We start from the raw sequence: 17,897 nt of genomic DNA on the forward strand, positions 1-17,897 counted from the left end.
AGGTTTAAAATGGCTTTATTATTCAGACTCAGAGTATACTACTACTACTGGATTTGTGTGGTAGGGTTGTGATTACTACAGTTTTTTACATTGAGAAGGGCTAGGGCCTCGACCAGTATTGACTTGAATTGTAGGTACTTCATTTTTTTTATTTCAAAGGGAAGGAGTGTTTGGAATAATAAAGCTATTTTTAACTCTTTACCCCTTGAAAGCCTGCTAGGAGTAAGCCCTTCAAATCCTTTTCTGAACTAAGCAGTTTCTGGTGATTGGGTTTGCATCAGAAGTTAGTGAGGGTGGTCTCTGCCTTTGCTGCTACCTTTGGAAAAATCTGGAAACTATTTTAATGGCAGACTAAAGACAACATTTTTATTCTAAAAGGTCAAAACTCATTAAGGCCACAGAGCGGGTCATCAAATAACGTCTTTATAGGGAAAAGCATTTGGACAGTGTGATGCATTTATAAGGATGCATAGTTATGGTTATTGACCAGTTTGAGGAAAATATTACAACAGTTCAAATAAAATGACTTGTCGTCACTCATGTGACTTACAGATCACCTCGCCCTTAGGTTGGGAACAACGGCCTTAAAAATCCGCTGTAATAAGACTTCACGTGTGAAAATAATGACAAGGATTATTCATAGCACAACAATAACTTGTCACGGAAAGATTTCCTTATACACAAACCTTACAAAGTGCTGCTTTATATAGCCATGGGATCATGACTCAATGCATATGTTTACTCTCATCATGACTTCTGTCCTTCCAGAGTTCTTGGGTCTGTTGATGATTTTCACATTTAATCAGTGCCATATTTTTCAGTTTGAACTATAAACACACATACGTATACATTCATATTAATTCACTCCTTGATTAAAGATAAAGGCACCAGAGTCCCCCCACCCACCACCACCCCACCCATGCTCACTCAACAAAGCGTCCTGTATGTCAGCACAGGTCTTTCTCTTCCATGAGGCTGTTCTACAATACTGAAACCTCATGAAAATGCAGCATTAAGCTTATAAAACTACTCCGTTCATGGAAATGTTAAAGTAAAATGATTGTGTATGGATTATGTCAAACTAAAGCTGAAGAATGATATGGACTGTGAAGCACAAACATGAAAAAAAAAGAGCATCGGGTTCTTAAAATACAGTTTTATTTGTGAATTTACACAGATTAGCAATACATCTAAAAGCAACTCCATTAGATAACCATTTATATAGGATTTTCACAGGTCACAAAGTAGCTTGGCTCATTCTGGCATGCCAAAGCAAAACTCGTTCTTTTTGTTTGTTTACTTTTTTTTGGTTTGTTTTTTTGTGTTGAACAGAAAAAAAAAAAAGAAAAAAAAGAGGGTGAGACATTAGCAAAGCAAGGTGCAAACAGTCAAAAACAGATGAGAAAATAAAAAGGATGTGATGCAAATTCAGTTCATCTGGAAGCAATTTTGCTAAAAAAGAAAAAAAGGGGTTAATAAAAAAAAAAAAAAAAAACACCACCTAATGCGTTCTGCAAACTTTAAAAAAAAAAAAAAAAGAAAGAAAAAAAAACCGTACTGCGATACAAATGGAGGATGAAAAAAGATTTCCTGGAGGAGCGATGTATCAAAGAAAACCAAAAAAACAACATCTGAGTGGTGAAAATATGGTGTGTTAGTATCAGGTTGTCCTTTTCCCCTGCTCCTGTCTACTACACACAGATAAGCACTTCCATTTCCTCTCTTTCTCCATCTTTCAGTTGTGTGACCTCAGTTCTTCGCCCGGAGCCAAAAGCTGTCGTTTAACACGGCTAAAGATGTGCCCCTAAACCCTCCCGCACTCCCTCCAAATCCAATACTTCACATTGCTAGCTGGGATATTGGTACATCTGGTTAAACTGCAGGGGGGAGGATATGCAGCAACCCATCACACTTTGGCTTTGCTGAGTTCAACTGTGGGTCATCCGCCAGTTACAACAGGATCGTGTTTAGAAGAGAAATTACAGGAGGGGAGGCTTTAGAAGCTGAAATAATGACCGGGCCCGGAAAGGAATCATAAAAAAATAAAATGTCCTATGACCTCCTAATGATGTTCCAGTTCTTGGAGGAAATAAAACAGCAAATTAAGCAAGGAGGCGTAGCTGCTGTGAGTGTAGCCACTGCAAAAATATAAAATAAAATAATAAAGTTTTGAGGTGCCTGAGGGGTGTCGATGCAGTCACTGGGGTGATTTAACAGAGTTCTTATTAGGGTCTATGACGCCTGAGCAGGCAGATAAGAATAACAACCCTTGTCTTATTAAAATAATGGAGGAAAAAAATTACAATATGGCTTAAAAACACACGCACGCACGCACAAACACACCAAACAAAAAGACGTCACCGCTCTACTCTCCATGACCCATGCTTCCCATCGCAGCTGGGGACTGCGTTTAGCAGAAACGCTGCTTGAGCACAGTAATATTTTCTCACGTGTGACACCAATGAAAGATTATTCTGTCCGTCTTCATTCAACTCACTTTCTGGGTCCTGACCGCTCCCCGACACCATGCCTCGCTTTCTACTTGCACGACTTTTACCAAATTACTTCACGATCCTCCTCACTGGTGAAACCACTTGCAACTAAAATGTGTTATATACCACAAAAAGTGCTGCACCATGAAATAAAAAATATATAGCTAACGAGAAAAAAAATCTATAGCCAACATATCCAGTTTTCATATATCTGTGTTATATAGTAACTTTGTGTACTCTGAAGGTTAGAATATAATTTGAAAAAAAAAAAAAAAAAAAAAAAAAAAAATCAGGCATCACTACAGAAGACAGCCAAATAAATTCAGTTGCTGCAAAAAAAATAAAACAGGAAAAAAAGAGAAATCATGCATAACATCTGTATTCTCTGTAGAAGCTTAGAAATGAGTACAAAACAGTCAACTAATACCAAATTTGTGTTCAGTAAAAATGAGATGACAAACTAGAAATAGAGATGCTTGCTTAAGATGAGATTGTTTTTTCCTCCCATTAATTTGGCAAAAAACCAACAAACACTGAGATGAAAAGGACAAGATGAAAAAAAAATGCTACATAAATATTCTCTCTCAGATAAAAGTTGTGATAGACTGTCAGCCTCACTGTCTCTACTCTTAAAACTCATCTGTAGTTCAACCACAACAAGCTGAAAAGAAGGTTTTTGTCAGAAGCCTGTGCCTACAGTAGCCTGAAGAGCGTGAGAGAGCCTCTCTCACAGTAAATAAATCAACACAAACCCTGTGGCTGTTTTCTTTTTCCCTCTGAGACCAGTTTTCCAGTGTGACTTGAAATTTTATGTGGTCTCGCTGTTCCGTATGCAGAGTCAGGTGACCGGGATATAAAAAAAAAAAAAAGAAGAAGGAGGAGGAGGTAAAAGGGCTGGAAGGTCTTAGAAGGGGAGGAAAAAAAGCGTTTCTTTTAAACGTGTGCAGTTTTACAACACTCGGGCTGCATTCCAATTATTTGAAGCAAGAAAAAAAACAACGTGGTTTCACGTTCCATTTTTCAACCCGGGAATAATCACAGGAGTAGCCAAAAACTCAGGATCTAAACCGGCCTTCAATGACACTTTCAAGGAGCCCCGTTAAAGCCCTGCACAGGAGGTCAGGTGTGCAGACACCCCACTACCAGCCCTAGCCACCCCACATCTGTTGCAGTTTTAATCTGTGGCCTCACTTGCCCGCCCCAAACCCCTAAGCTTTCTTGTCTTTTTGCAGAAGGAGAAAACGTCTCTTTTTTTATTACAAACAGATTTTTGTTAATTCGTTTCCTCTGCCTTTTGCACATAAAACCTTTTGTTAAAAAACAAATAAAATTAAAAACATAAAAGGACATTTAAAACAAAATAAAAACAGACATTATTAAAACAGAAAACGGGGGTTTGCTTGCCCCTCATTCTTCTATGCAGATGATCTCCCCGTCTGCCTCGCCCCCTGCTGCCTGCTCGCTCTCAAGCCTCCGTCTTCTCTTTCTTTTTGTTTTTCTTCAGGAAGGATGGGGTGCGGAACTTCTTCTTCTTCTTGGTGTTGGGCGACTTGGAGGGCGAGCTCTCGGGGGACAGGGCCTCTTCGATTTTCTCCCCGGAGCGCACGGTGATCTCCACGCTCTCGACGCTGGTGGTCAGCTGGCTCACGCGCTTTGACAGCTCCTCGTCCACGTCCCCGTGGTCGTTTTTACCGTTCATCAGTCCTGTGTGGTTCTCTGCGGGAAGGGAAATTAGCCAGACACAAGTTAGAGGTGAAAACATCGGGCACAACATCTGCAAGATGTGATAAATTCTCCCACGACAAAGAAGAGCTCCCTGGATTTAAGTGTTCTTTGGAAGGGATACATGTAGGGTAAATCTATGAGCTGCAAGGCATTCTCTTTTCAAATAAAATATTCTTTGGCTTTTTACATCATGATCATGTTTAGCATTTTGGCATACAAGCTATTATCTGGTAGTTAAACAGAGTTCATTAAAACTGGCTCTTTTCTAGTCGTTTTCCACCAATAGGAATCTTCAGCTTGTGGATGTCCACCAAGAACAAACTCATAACTATTACTGGTGGAGCATCACTGAGGTGCATGTTCATGTTATCATATTGGAGGAATGACTGATTAAATCAATATATTTTCCTCACACTGAATATGTCTCATCTCTTATTGTGTCTCATTGTGTCCTCTTGTGCCAAATGCGAGGCTCTGTTGTCGGATGTACTAATCACACAGTGTCCCCGTGCTCTACATATTTCGTAATATCCCTGCGTAAAAACCCCAGTGACCTGATAGCCCAGAGAGTCTGCCCTCCTTTCAACCCAACAAAATGGGAGCTTTGAACAGCACACTGCACACACTGCCTTAATCGGTGTTCACGTAACATGCCGGGAAGCGTCACATCTCCGTTCTCTGTGCTGCAAATGCAGGTTAACCAATCCAGGGCGCTGGTTTCATATTACGCACCAAACGTGTCCTCTCAGGTTATTTTCATCATTGCATAAAAACCAGATGGTTGGACTAAAAGGCTTGCTGTACACCACGGCTGACCTCATGGTGACAGTGTCAGAAAATATAGGTCCCCTGAGTGAACGCGCCGTTATTGGTTAATTGTTATTGTGTGGTTTTGCGTGTTTGCCCTGGAAGGAAGTGGACAGGAAGCCAATCCCATAGTGCCATTATTTACAACTTGTAGAGAGACCTCTATGATCCTGCCATTTCTTGGCGGCACACCAAATGGCTTCAAATGTCAATCTTGCGTGTTAACAGACGAAATACATTCAAAGGGCGGCAACAGGCAAGAAACCCAGTGATGTGAAACTTCCCATTACCAATCCCTCAGATCTGTGATGTTAACACCAAATGAACATTCACTCTTGATAAGTCTTTATAATGATGCGTGTAAGACTGCGACAAAACCTCAAGTTTAGATAAAAACACTGAATGAGCCAAATAAGAAAATCAATACCGTCTTGTATCTTTCATTAGGAAGTGATGCAGAGCATGACGGCAAAGCTCTCAATTTATTGGCTGATCCATGTTCCTACTCTCATCTATGGCCACAAGCTGTAGGTAGTGACCAAACGAATATTTAACTGTTGGCAAAATGAGCCTTCTTTGAATGTCTGGGCTCTCTATTAGAGATAGGGGTGAGCAGCTCAGAGGAGAGATGCTGCTCCTCTACATCAAAAGGAAAGGCGACTCAGGCATCTGATCAGGACGCCTTCTAGGCAAGGTGTTTCAGGCATGTTCAACAAGGAGGAGACCTCTGGGCAGGACATGGTAGACAGCTTACCCCCCCAAGACTGTCTGGTGAGAGGGGGGTCTGGGCATCACTACTCACACCGTAGCAGACCCAGATAACTAGCAGAAAATGGAAGTATGAGTTTTCATCAGGAGGGAGTTCGTTTATCTTAGCAATAAAATGAGAGAAAAGTGCTGGGCTGATATAACCACAAATTGATGCCATTTCTTGAAGCAGCTACTCTCTGGCAACCGATTGCAAAATCACAGAAATCCCTGAATGCTTGATAAGTTTACAAGACTTCAAGTCTTTAAAAATTGCTTCTCCCATTGCTCTAAAAAAACAAACAAACCTTTGGACCCTCAATGGCAAAATAATAAGTGTATAAAATATGAATTCATACCTTTCAGGCAATGCTACATTTTCATAACCCAATATAAATTTGAATTGTCCAAAAAAAAAAAAAAAAAAAAAAAAGCCCGAGAGGTATTAAATGTAGTGAAACTGTTGCAGTTTCATTGAATTAGATGACCACGTTTTAACATGAAAGACTAGTTAGTACAGCATGAGCTAGTTCAGGCACTGTATAATAAGCATTTAGTCTATTGCAGTTAAATTTACGCTCTCATGCTCGTCCACAAACACACGTCGGACATTAAAGTCAAAAAGCAAGACAGTGAAGCTCATTCTGAAAAACAATTCAGTCTGTGAGTGAGTGATACCTTCTTTAGCTGAAGTGCTTTGCGGGGACTGGGTGACAGACAGAGACTGAGAGAGAGTGGAGCCATCGTCAGAGGTTAGCTCGTGCTCGCCATCTGCAGGGAGGGTAGGGACGGGGCCAGGTGGGGGGAGGTTGTGAGGGTTGGATGAGAGGATTGTGGCAGGGTGTAGGGGGTGGAAGTAGAGGGAAGACAGCAGGGGTGAGTGGGATGAGAGGTTGGAGGGAATTGGGATGAAGGGTCCGGAGGGAGTGGGGTGGGGAGGTTGACAGATTAGTGGTAACACACACACATGTTAGAATCAGGCCATGCACAGCTGTTTTCCAACAAAATTTACAAAATCCTTGTCTGCTGATCACCCAGCTATCAGAGTGCCATCAATCCACCCGCCCCCGGGCGTGGGTGGCTGAGCACACACTGTAACATTTTGCTAAACCTTAACACAGACAACGCTCGTGATGGTGACTTGTGGTCCACTGCTAGCTAGACCACCAAAGTTTAAACTTTCTTTATGAGATGTCTCATTTACATAGACTGAAGTATTTGTATTGTGAGACATTTAAATACAGAAAAATTTAGTTTAGGGCAAGAAAGAAAAGAAATCTCAGTCACTCTTATATAGAATAAGGAGATTATGAGAAAAGTTTATATTCTTCTTTAAAATAGATAAAGAAACAAGCATAATGAGTCCCCTTTGAACTTTAGATTCTTAAACAATTCTATCCAACCATAAGGAGCACATAGTGTTGCCACGCAGCTTAGCTACAGTAGCTTAATTTTATTTTAAACACCAATTAGTCTGAATGAAAGACGTTCCCTGATCACTTTAACACATTCATTAGTACGTTCGGGCTTACACATCGAGCTGGCAGTCGTCACAATCATTCACAACTCCTACAAGCACAGCGTATAGGACGTGTTTGCATAACAGCCTGATCTGTGCAGTGATAGTACTCGGTGTTCTGTATATACACAGATAAAAATGCGTGCGAGCCTCAGATGAGATGATCTCAGTGTGTGTAGTCATTTGCATGAGCTTTGTCACCTCATGTGAAACATATAGCACATAATACGCATCTGTACATGTGTTCATACATATCTATGTCACATATAGCTCAATTTGATCAGTTCTCTTATATAATGCGCATTATAATCAATCTGTTTTTTAAAAAATGATCAATATATACAATCTGCATGTCACAACTAATCGCAGGCTAAGCCTATAAACGTGTGTGTGCGTGTCCGGGCCGAGCATGTATCAGGCCTTTCCAGACGGTCTCCAGCTTGTCTCCAGATTGGTCACCGGGGATTCATGGGGCTATGGGGGCAAAAGTGTCATAGCAACGGGCTCTGATCATGTGGCGGGTGTGAAGACCTGCTGTCTGTTCGCTCTGCCATCTTAGTCACACTGGCCCCTTACACACATACAGTCGCACCATGTTTCATATGCACAGAAGAACATTTGCAGCCATCCATACACATGGCCTTACCCAAATATACACAACACACAAATACACATTCACTGTGCTCCAGTGTGACAGAAGGCCCCCCAGATATTGATTCGCTATTGATTTTTCCTCTGCCTCTCTGAAAGATAATAGGACAGAAGGCTAATATGATTAGCCTTGACTTGTGTGTGTATTTGTGTGTGTGTGTTGACAAGGTTAACACAGTTTAAAGCAGCCATAGACCTTGCATATAGATATAGACGTATAGGTATATAGATGTGCGTCTGTGCACGCGTTGACCGAGATCATTTAAATCTTTTGTTACCACCAGACTGCTGAGAGGGCACAAAGGAAAGTTGAGCTGTTTACTAATCAGTCTCCAAGGGGACGGCTTTGTAATTGCAGAACCAATTTTAAGAAATCCTGATTAGTTTTAAGCTCAAGTTGAAATCTGCTCCAGCTGTTTATTTTAAGGACTTTTGAATATCTGGCTCTTAGTGTCTTATTTTTTCCACAGTTTAAAGTCTTTTAAAACGTGCAAAAAACCCCTTTAATGACTCAAACACCAACAGTAGTTTTAGGTGCCGATGAGCTTTTAATCCAGGGGCAACACAAACTGATTTCACTCAGCTCTCAAGAGATACAAGCGGAACCGGATAAATTCATATTCAAGATTTCTTGAGGTCTTAGTTTTTCCTTCAGGGTTATTAAAGATGATTGTGATGGTTAATAGACCAGCATTTAAAAAAAAAAGAAGATTTACTTTAAACAAATGTATCAAAACCATGATATAAGTGATAAATTAAAAGAAAAGGACCAGTTTCCTGCACCGGAGTAAACTGACGCCAGCACCCAGCTAAGCAGATGACAATTCCTCTTGCTGGCTCAAACTAATCTCCCGATGTGCGCGCTCAAATTGTATCTTGCATATTGATTATTGATCCAATTTGTTTCAAGCCCCGGCTCAATATTTTGTTGTTTAATGAACCTTCACCGATTGGTAAGGTCGTCTGCAGCTGGCAGCAGGAAAGAAAACTCTGGGTTCGAGTTCATCTCGCCATGTGTGCGTGAGCTTTGATGGTTGTTAACAGAAGTGTATTCGTGAGCGTATGTGCCGTACCGCTGAGGCCCAGTTGCCTTCTCTCCACGTTCTTGCGATACTCTTCCAGCGCCTTCTCTGACAACTCACTGAAAGGGTTGGGAGGCAGGGGAGCCATCTGCTCTTCCTCTGTGGGCACGTATGGCTGGGGAGGAGACAGGCAGAGGGGTGAGGATGGGACACACGTACACAGAGAGAAATAATCAGGAGGCACTGGCACACACTCTGAAATTTAAAAAACAAACCATGTACTAACACACAAGCACACACCAAAGGTACACGTACCAAAAAAAAACATGCACACACACACACACAGAGAAAACAACACCGCCTCTTTAGTCATGACTGCACTGACCGACTTAAAAGAAAAATACGTTTTTTAAAAATGGCACAAACACCCACTGTGTCTGAGGATGACAATCATTCATTAGAGGATGACTAAGGCAGCTCGTGTAAAGATAAAACCACATCACAGAGTCCACATCTAATCAACTCCACGCAAGATGTTTTTATTACTCACACTCGTGCACACACACACAACGCACTTGAGCTTAAATCTCTGCTAAGATTTCTGCCTAAAAATGTCAGAAAAAGACTCGTGCTCCAACAAATCATCACACTTCAACAACTCTCACGAATAAGTGCAGTTTCGTTTAAAGCAAACAAGTAATACATTGAAAACAGTTGTCGAATTTTAAAGCAAAACTCTACTACAACACATGCAGTGGTTTTTGATCAGAACGAGTGATGAAGTGTTAAAAATCATAAAACGAACAAAAAAAAAGTAAAAAACTAAAAACAACCACAGACAGGAAAACGTACGTTGGTATTTACCAGAACGTTTATCTGCACCAGATCCTTCAAGACAAAACATTAAACCACGAAACCATCAGCACCACAACTTCTAGTTGAGACATTTTTACTTCACTTGTTCCATTAATTTATACATTCAATTCTATCCTTGCTAGTAAAGTGCAACTGTCAAGAGCTTCATTTCATCCGTTATAAATGTGTTTACTTGTCTCCCCCTAGTGTTCAAGAGATGTCATTAAAGTGGCTTAAACTGGCAGTCTGAACAATTTTGGATAAAGTTTTTTTTTTTTAATAGTTTTGGAGAGTCCTCCTCCTCTAATGTTCTCACTAAGTCATTAAGATTAGGAAACTCCTGTAATATGCAGAAAAGCTCTATCATAATCACAAAAAAGCAAATCTCTAATCAGCCAGAACAACTAAGCCCACCTATAAGTTTCTCCTTAAAGTTAGATAAAGATGTCCTGCAAACCTCAACAGTTTTTATAGCATTATCAACACCAGCTATTCTGGATTTTCTTCAAATATCTGTAAGGACTTTCTGTTAATTGAAGAATATCCTGCAAAAACTGTTTGTCATGTACCCCGGTGTGCCCTTTAAGAGGAATTAAAAGTATTTATTGTTAAGTCACAGCATCTAACTGCTTAAACTTTATGCATTTTTTGTGAAAACCTGTCTTGTTAAAACAGATATTAGATGTTACACATCTACAGTTTACCACCAGATACTTTCTTCTTTGAAGCTCTGCTCTCTAAAAACGACGGTTTCCACAGAACACGAGGTTTAGAGGCGAGAAAGAGGAAATTCTCACCTTTCGCGGTTCATCGACAGGGATGCCTGCGAGGTGCTGAGACCGCGGCCCTGATGACATCACATCAAGCCGGTTCTGCTCTCTGATCTGTAACGGGACGAAACACACGGTGACTTACTCTAATAACCCAAACAAGTGAACACAAACATTCTGTCAGGAATCAGGACAACATGCCTGATACAGTCAGATGTTTCAGTGCCTAGATTTGTACTGATTTTGTAAGATGCTCTAAAACCAGTGCAGTGACAGTTCAAATGTAGCCGTCTTCACAAGCACTGACTACAAATTATACAGTAGTATGATTACATGGGGACCAGACTATACACATAAAAGTATGGTAGAAAGAGACACTCTTGACAACAACTGTACAGTAGGCGACTCTTTAAAATTATTTTTATAACTAATCTACTTTGATACTATAAATGTTAAATTTAGGGGACTGGCTGCTGTAAATCCTCACCTCTGTTAATCTGAATGATTGATTTTGACTGTTTTCTGCTTTGTTTGGTGATTTCTAGATAATCTTTATTGAAACATTATTACCTTTATAGTAAAATTAATACTATTACTATTTAGCATGGCTCTAGTTAGCTACCCCCTGGTGTAGATATGCTCATATTTGGCTTTCAGAATAGTAAAACAAAAAAACCTGATACTTCAAAGTAGCATTGTGGCTGTTATGCCCTCCTTAAACATATGAGGCTATGATAGAGATTTATTTAATTATTAATTAAGTGTTAATATCCTCACACTTTTAAACAGAACCCAGCACAAAATAGTAAAGTGTATCCTACAATTTCTGTCACTCCATCTTTAGATTTTCGTCACGTTGAAAGCATCAAGCGTCTGCTAAAAATGGTAGTTTTACTTACTTTGTTCCTCTTCGCCAGCACTTCAGTGGGATCTGTGTTGAGAGGGACAAACTGATTGGGATCCTCGATACGAATTGGGGTTCCTGGGTCATCTGCCTTCATCCACTGTTAACAGAAGACCAGTGAAAACTTTGTTTTAAAAAATATAATAATAATATTAATAATATTAAAAATAATAATGATGATGCAGCTGAACCCCTGTAGTTCACAATTTAGCCACTAGATGGTGATCTAGTACCATTTGTTCTTAGCACTGGGATGCAAGTCCAGCCAAAACACAGCAGTCCACAGTAGCTGTGGGTATGTACACACTAACTTTCCCAGCCACACTGCTCACCGTGGTTGTCCGGCTGTTGTAGCGCTCCTCTCCACCTTCTACGCTGACCTTGGTGTAGCTGTTGGGTGAATTGAGCCAGCGTGTCTTCTCCCTCTGCTGCCGCTGCTGGAGAAACTTGAAGGGCAGCCGTGTTGCACCACTATCCGCGTCCTCTTCGAACATGAACGCTGTAACCGTGGCGGGGATCTCGACGTCGCTCTTGTGCCTCGGCTTCTCCCGGATGATGGGGTGCCGGTATGCATAGCCTGTCCTGTAGCCCTAAAAGGCGTCGCAGAGGATCACATGTAGGGTTTGCTTTCTTTTATCTGGTTTGTGCTGATCCATACATTTACATAGGCCTTGTCATATGTCACAGTAGTCTCCCCACATCATCCATGACTACTGCTCCAGAATAAGTTTTGTATCATGACATTGATTTCACAGCTGACATTATAAATAATAAACATTCAATCGGTTTCGTTTTTAGTACATGAACGACAGAAATGAGCATTGATTCCTGTAATGCTGGTTGGCCTGCCAGTTTCATAGTTAGTCACATGGAAAAGAAAGACTGTGCTTTGACTGCAGGCTTTCTGGCAACACAGAGGACAGCGTTAGATAGTCATTTCCTGTCTGACCCCCTTTTTCTCTCACCCTTTTCCCTCCATCCTCTTCCTTTCCTCTCTCTCTCTCTCCACTTTATTCCCAACCATCTTTTTCTCTCACATTCCCATCGCTCGTCCCTCAGTGCACTCTTTTAGTCCAGCTGGTTTTCAGACAGTTTTCCACACCAGGCTTGACAGCGAGGTTCCGTTCTTTTGTCTTTCCCCCTTTCCTTTTCATCTCAGCCCCCACATCTCAGTCGATACTGACATTTCAACCTAACTGAGCTGGCGTGATCTCCTCCTGCAAAATTCTGCTTTATATTCAGACATTTCTAAATATTCACAGCTGGCAGCTTGCCGAGACACAGTATAACTACTCGATTTTTCTCCCACTTTCTCCCTTTTTGTTACAAATGTGCCTTGGTCCTGTCCTGAATCCAAGAATTTATCTGACACAAATGCCGTTTATGAAGTGTGTAAAGGGGGAGAGTAGGAAAGCAAGGGAGACAAAGATGAACTATTCAAAGTTGCAACAGTCTGGGAGGCAGTGATTCATTGAGAAAGCAGAGGGGGAAAAGAGGAGAGAAAGGTGGGAGGGAAGCATGGAGAAAGGTGAAAAGTGTCGGGTGAAGCAGGCGAGCGAAGCACACGCGGATAGAGATGCAAGGAGGACAAAAGGCATGAGAATCTGAGACAAGGAAGAACATTCAGCAAATCTCCAGGGACTGAACCACTCCAGATTTTTAAAGTTATCACTGTACTAACAAAACGCTCCTCCATTTCCTTTAAGTTTCATTTGCTGTTCTTTCCAAAGATGAGCTTTGGAATCAGCACTGCTTCTTTGCATTGCAAGTTAAAAGTTTAGTTTACTGTAGGTGGCGCCCTTTTCCAGTATTGTTCACCCACACTAGCCACCACAGCTAGTAGCTGAATAGTTCTCCATCATTAGTGCAAGAGAAATAAGACTGAAACAAACAGAAAGGTGAACTAAAACGAACCTCGGACCAAATGTGTGCCATAGTGGTTAAACACCAGATGTGACACTTTTATGAAATCCATATAGGCCTGTTATTATCGTTTTATAAATCAGTAACTGAGTGCTTTCACACTGGATACCCTTGGATACCAGGGATTTGTGTCTACTCCTGGTTTTGAAGCAGGGATCTTACTCATGTTAAGTGAAACCAAGATGGGTTACTTTGCTAAAACAAATGATTACACTCCTGATTTCACAAAGCCACAACAAGTAAAGATTAAAATGATTTATTTTATGATTATTATGCATTTTTTGTGTCATATATATCTTTTTTAAAACTATGCAAGTGTTTATTTAGGTCTTTTTTGTGTCTTTTTCGGGGGGGTTTGTGTGGTAAACTGACAAAACTTTCACTTTTGATGTTTAGGTTTTTCTTTATACACTTACCAGATTATCCAGCATCCTCATCAGAGACTCAAACTCCAGCTCACCGATTTTCCACTTGTATTGCCCAGCCATGTTGATAGCACCCGCCGAGGCGACGGCGAACACTCGTGATTTGTACTTCTCCTGGTCCAGCACTATAAGGTTGTCCACACCTCCAGCACAAGAAATGGCATTAACCTGAGGACAGAGGGAGACAGACGTGAGCTTCTACTGGTGGCTGGTGGCTTACGCAACACAAAAATAAACAACACCCCCCTCCTTCTCATAATACATGTGCGGCATTGGATCATCTATCTAAAAGGAGCATAAGCAGGAACAAATTTTCTGACCATTTCCCCTGCAGACTAAAAGTGTCATTTAGCAAAACCAAAATGAGAGACCCCTCCGGCTACCACGGCATTGAATTTACAGTAGATGACATGCAAACATGCCTGAGGGGATTTATTTCGAGAAATTAAGCTGGGCTGGGCTTTGCGGGATGGATTAATGTTTTCTTTTGCTTGACCAGGGAGAGTCAATCAGGAGATTTGGTTTGCTGTTACAGTGGAGCGGGGGGGGCACAGCCGTTCATCTCTAAAATCCACCATATTCACCAATGAACAGGAAGACACGCAAGAACAAAAAGCAAGACAACAGAAATCCAACACAGCTGTATTTTCACTTATTGCTACAACTGCCCCTTCAAAATGGAAACAGCTGCACAGCAGTCAGCTGCACCAACCAAACTACCACCGAGCAAAGTGGGCAGCGTTTATCAGCTTGTTACAGTTTGATATTCTGGGTAATTCACGTGGATGTTATTTTGACATGCAGCATCCACCTAATCGATGCTGCAAACCAAGCACACACCCCAAAGTCAATGACACTCACTAATAACCTCCACCAGCAGTGCACTACAACACACACCAGTAAAAGATCCACCATCCTGCAGCCCACAGGACCCAAAGAATCCACTGCTGGACACCAAAGGTCACTTAAAGAGGACGTCTGGCAATATGTTAACAGGTGCACAACAAACAGATCCAAACCCTTATAAATACACGGCAGTGAGAAGTGTCTGAATGACCACTGAGATTTAAAAAAAAATATTATTTCTTATGTTCCATTTCAAATACTGCTGCAGCTAAGTTGAGCTAATCCACAATCCCTGACAAACACGCCACCGCTCTCCGGGCTTATCGCCATCTTATCGGAAAAGATTACGCAGACCGACACATTACATGAAATATGAATATACACTTAAGATAACCTCAAAATGAACATGCAGTCAATAAACATTCATTCATGCTGCCCAATTCTCACCCCTTGAAATCTTATGTATCACCTTCTGTTCAGCTTTACTAATTAAAAACAAAACACGGAGAACACCATCCTTCTCTTAATGCTGCTTTGGACCAGCGTCAACAATAACACATCAGATTGTTACTCCCTTCATCAGACTCCTAATAGCCTTATTATAAAGCTGTGTTTGGCCAACATTTTCCACATGGGGAGAGATTATGAGTTAGAGTGTTCTTAAAATAGAGAGGGAGAAATGTGAAAGCAGCTGTGGAGATTAGATTTAGCAGGAAAGCTACCGCCCTCCTGGACTAATGCGTGTGTTTGGAAGCCGAAGAGAGAGAGTGTGAGTGTGAGCGTGAGCGTGTGTGTGTGTCGGGCAGGAATGTACTGGGTACCAGCAGCACTTGGCTCTGCAATGTGTACCTGGATTTCACAGGCATACTGAGCGCTGTAGATGTAGTGAAAGGCCTCTTCGATGGTCTCCCCGAGAGCAACCACGCCGTGATTCCTCAGCACCAAAACCTGGAACGCGCACACAGAAAAAGTCATTGTAAGCATCAGAAGAGTCCGATCACAGAGAGGCACTACAGGTCCATTTCTCTAACTTGTATTAAATGAGACCGTTAGATGGTGTTTATTTTATTTATTCAGCAAGTAACCAAGTCAATGGAAGTACTGATGGAGAATGTGCGTGCTCATGCTGATTTGTATCCAGAAGCTCTGTTTTCTCTAGTTCTTAAAAAATGTTGGCCCAGGGGACAGAAGAGCTTCAAGAGTTTGAAGGTTGAAATCATTATGATTTTATGTATCAACAAGGGCTTGGCCACTGGGCGATGACATCAGAACCTGGCAACAGACAAGCAGCAGAAACTCCCTTGAATTCCCAGAATGTTTTCCAGTTTAAATTCCATCAACCGGTGATTTTTTTTTTTTTTTTTTTTAAAGACGCCAGAAAGCAAGACATACACATGGAAGGCAAATAGAAAACCCAAAATAAGGGTGCCTGACTGCCCTACTATTGCTCCTTGTTCGAAATAAACACCCTGATATTTCAATCGTTTTCCTGTCTTAGGTTAAAGGGATGAGATCTAAAACAGGCTTGATTATTTTGAACTACCCCAACATATGGGCCTAAATTGCTCCAAGCCTCTAAAAGTTTTGGTCTGTTGTCTGAAAGACTGCAGAAACGCGACTCAAAGACACATTTTGGCTCTTTTTTATCAGCAAACCTCTGGGACATACACACTCCAGTCTGAAGCTAGAGATACTGGTAGAAAGGTTTTTAATACATCTGCACAAAGCTAAGTTTATTGTTTGCACTTTTTATTTACCGTGTGGATTCTTCAAATCGCAAACCAATTATGCAAAAGTGATGGAAGATGTTGCACAATGTTTAGTCTCCTCGCTTCGCCTACCTTTGTTGTTGGCCCCAGGGCCTTCTGTAGCTCTATGCGCTCATCCTGCTCAGCCAGACTGCCCTGGTAGTTGTAGTAGGCAATATCACCCAAGATCAGCGCCTCTTGGGAAATGGGCAGGATACCACACTTCATAGATGACACCTGAAGCAGGAGAAAGGTGAGAAGGAGACAGCAGAGACATGCCAGCAATGAGAAACGTTGACCGGTGGATTACAGCTGTATAGCTGCATTATTCTTTAACGTTCGGCAGCAGATGTTTCTCATTGGTGCTCCTGTGGGAAGAAAGCTTGGAAACTCTGGCGCTCTCTGATGACTGCGGTGATGAGCCTCTTTGTTGTTGAAAACTTTCATTTCTGCGCTGTCGAGTCGTTTAAAGATATTCCCTTTTGGTCGAGGTGTCAAGGTAATTTTACGGGATATCACTTCACTATTCAAATTCATCCAGCCTGAAATACCTCTTCTCAAATTGAAATCGCACCCCTCTTAAAAAAAATAAGCATCAAGCACCAATCTGCAGGGAAAATCATCACAGAGAGGTTTGCAAGGTTGGGTATAATATAACGTGTGGTAATGTGAACTTACAGCTGCTGTGGCAGGAGTGTGCACGTGTATGATGCAGCGGATGTCTGGACGCATGGAGTAGATGGCAGCATGGGGGCTGAAACCTGCGGGGTCGATCCTCAGGTTGGTGGAGCCCTGGTCGATCACATCCCCGATGATGTTGACTTTCACCTGGGGAGGCAAGGATAGGGTGCTTTGAGGATATCTGCTTTGAGTGGTTAAAAACACTTTAACCCAAGCAATAAGCGGCAAGAGTACGGCAGGGCTTTAGAGGCCACAGAGAGACGATGTACTGTAAACCATCACAACATCAGTGAAATCAAATATGCCGATACAAAACTAGCTCACAAGCAGGTTATAACCCTGCAGTGTTAACCAAGCAGGCCTAAAGATAAGTCAACATCTGTGAGTATGATGGCACAGAAATCACATTACAACAATTCCTCCTTTCTGTATGCTCATCTCTGGGAAATGAATTTACGCTTTACCAGGAAACATAATAGTGGAACGGAGTGGACTCACTGTGACAACTTCATTACCAAGCAGTTAACAGTTATTCGATTACATGACCGGAGAGAAAAGCATTCGAGTCAAAAGATATATAGAGGACCTGGAGGGACAGAGAGTACAATACCGGGGGGGGGAGAGAGACTGATAACTGGACACAGAGACTGTGATATAAAACCTGGAGGAAGAGCAAGTGCAGATGTCAGTCCTCACAGTAAAACCTAATAACAAACCGAAAACACAACTTTGCCTGCAGACCTTGTGCACAATTGGCATCACTAAGCACATGTTGTTCTGTG

General features: G+C 41.6%; 1 protein-coding gene across 10 annotated transcripts in view; it reads right to left on the reverse strand.

Annotated features, from left to right (window-relative positions):
- Positions 1-1,141: 1,141 nt before the first annotated feature.
- Positions 1,142-17,897, reverse strand: part of add3a (adducin 3 (gamma) a) — a 108,752-nt gene continuing 91,996 nt past the window's right edge. For 5 of the 10 annotated variants that reach the window (XM_085277446.1, XM_085277447.1, XM_085277449.1 and 2 more), the window contains 11 exons: positions 17,113-17,262; positions 16,528-16,671; positions 15,536-15,634; positions 13,832-14,008; positions 11,825-12,082; positions 11,488-11,592; positions 10,616-10,702; positions 9,816-9,851; positions 9,015-9,138; positions 6,450-6,542; positions 1,142-4,208 (listed from right to left, as the gene is read on the reverse strand). In XM_085277446.1, coding sequence (XP_085133572.1) covers positions 3,958-4,208; positions 6,450-6,542; positions 9,015-9,138; positions 9,816-9,851; positions 10,616-10,702; positions 11,488-11,592; positions 11,825-12,082; positions 13,832-14,008; positions 15,536-15,634; positions 16,528-16,671; positions 17,113-17,262 — 1,524 coding nt within the window. In that variant the 3' untranslated portion in view covers positions 1,142-3,957. The remainder of the gene's footprint in view (positions 4,209-6,449; positions 6,543-9,014; positions 9,139-9,815; positions 9,852-10,615; positions 10,703-11,487; positions 11,593-11,824; positions 12,083-13,831; positions 14,009-15,535; positions 15,635-16,527; positions 16,672-17,112; positions 17,263-17,897) is intronic. The other 5 variants (XM_085277450.1, XM_085277453.1, XM_085277452.1 and 2 more) reach the window with 5 other exon arrangements.

Source organism: Mchenga conophoros, linkage group LG6 (assembly GCF_057382185.1).
Source record: "Mchenga conophoros isolate Kocher_MC1m ecotype Shallow Benthic linkage group LG6, M_conophoros_male_GT1.1, whole genome shotgun sequence".
Taxonomy (NCBI): domain Eukaryota; kingdom Metazoa; phylum Chordata; class Actinopteri; order Cichliformes; family Cichlidae; genus Mchenga; species Mchenga conophoros.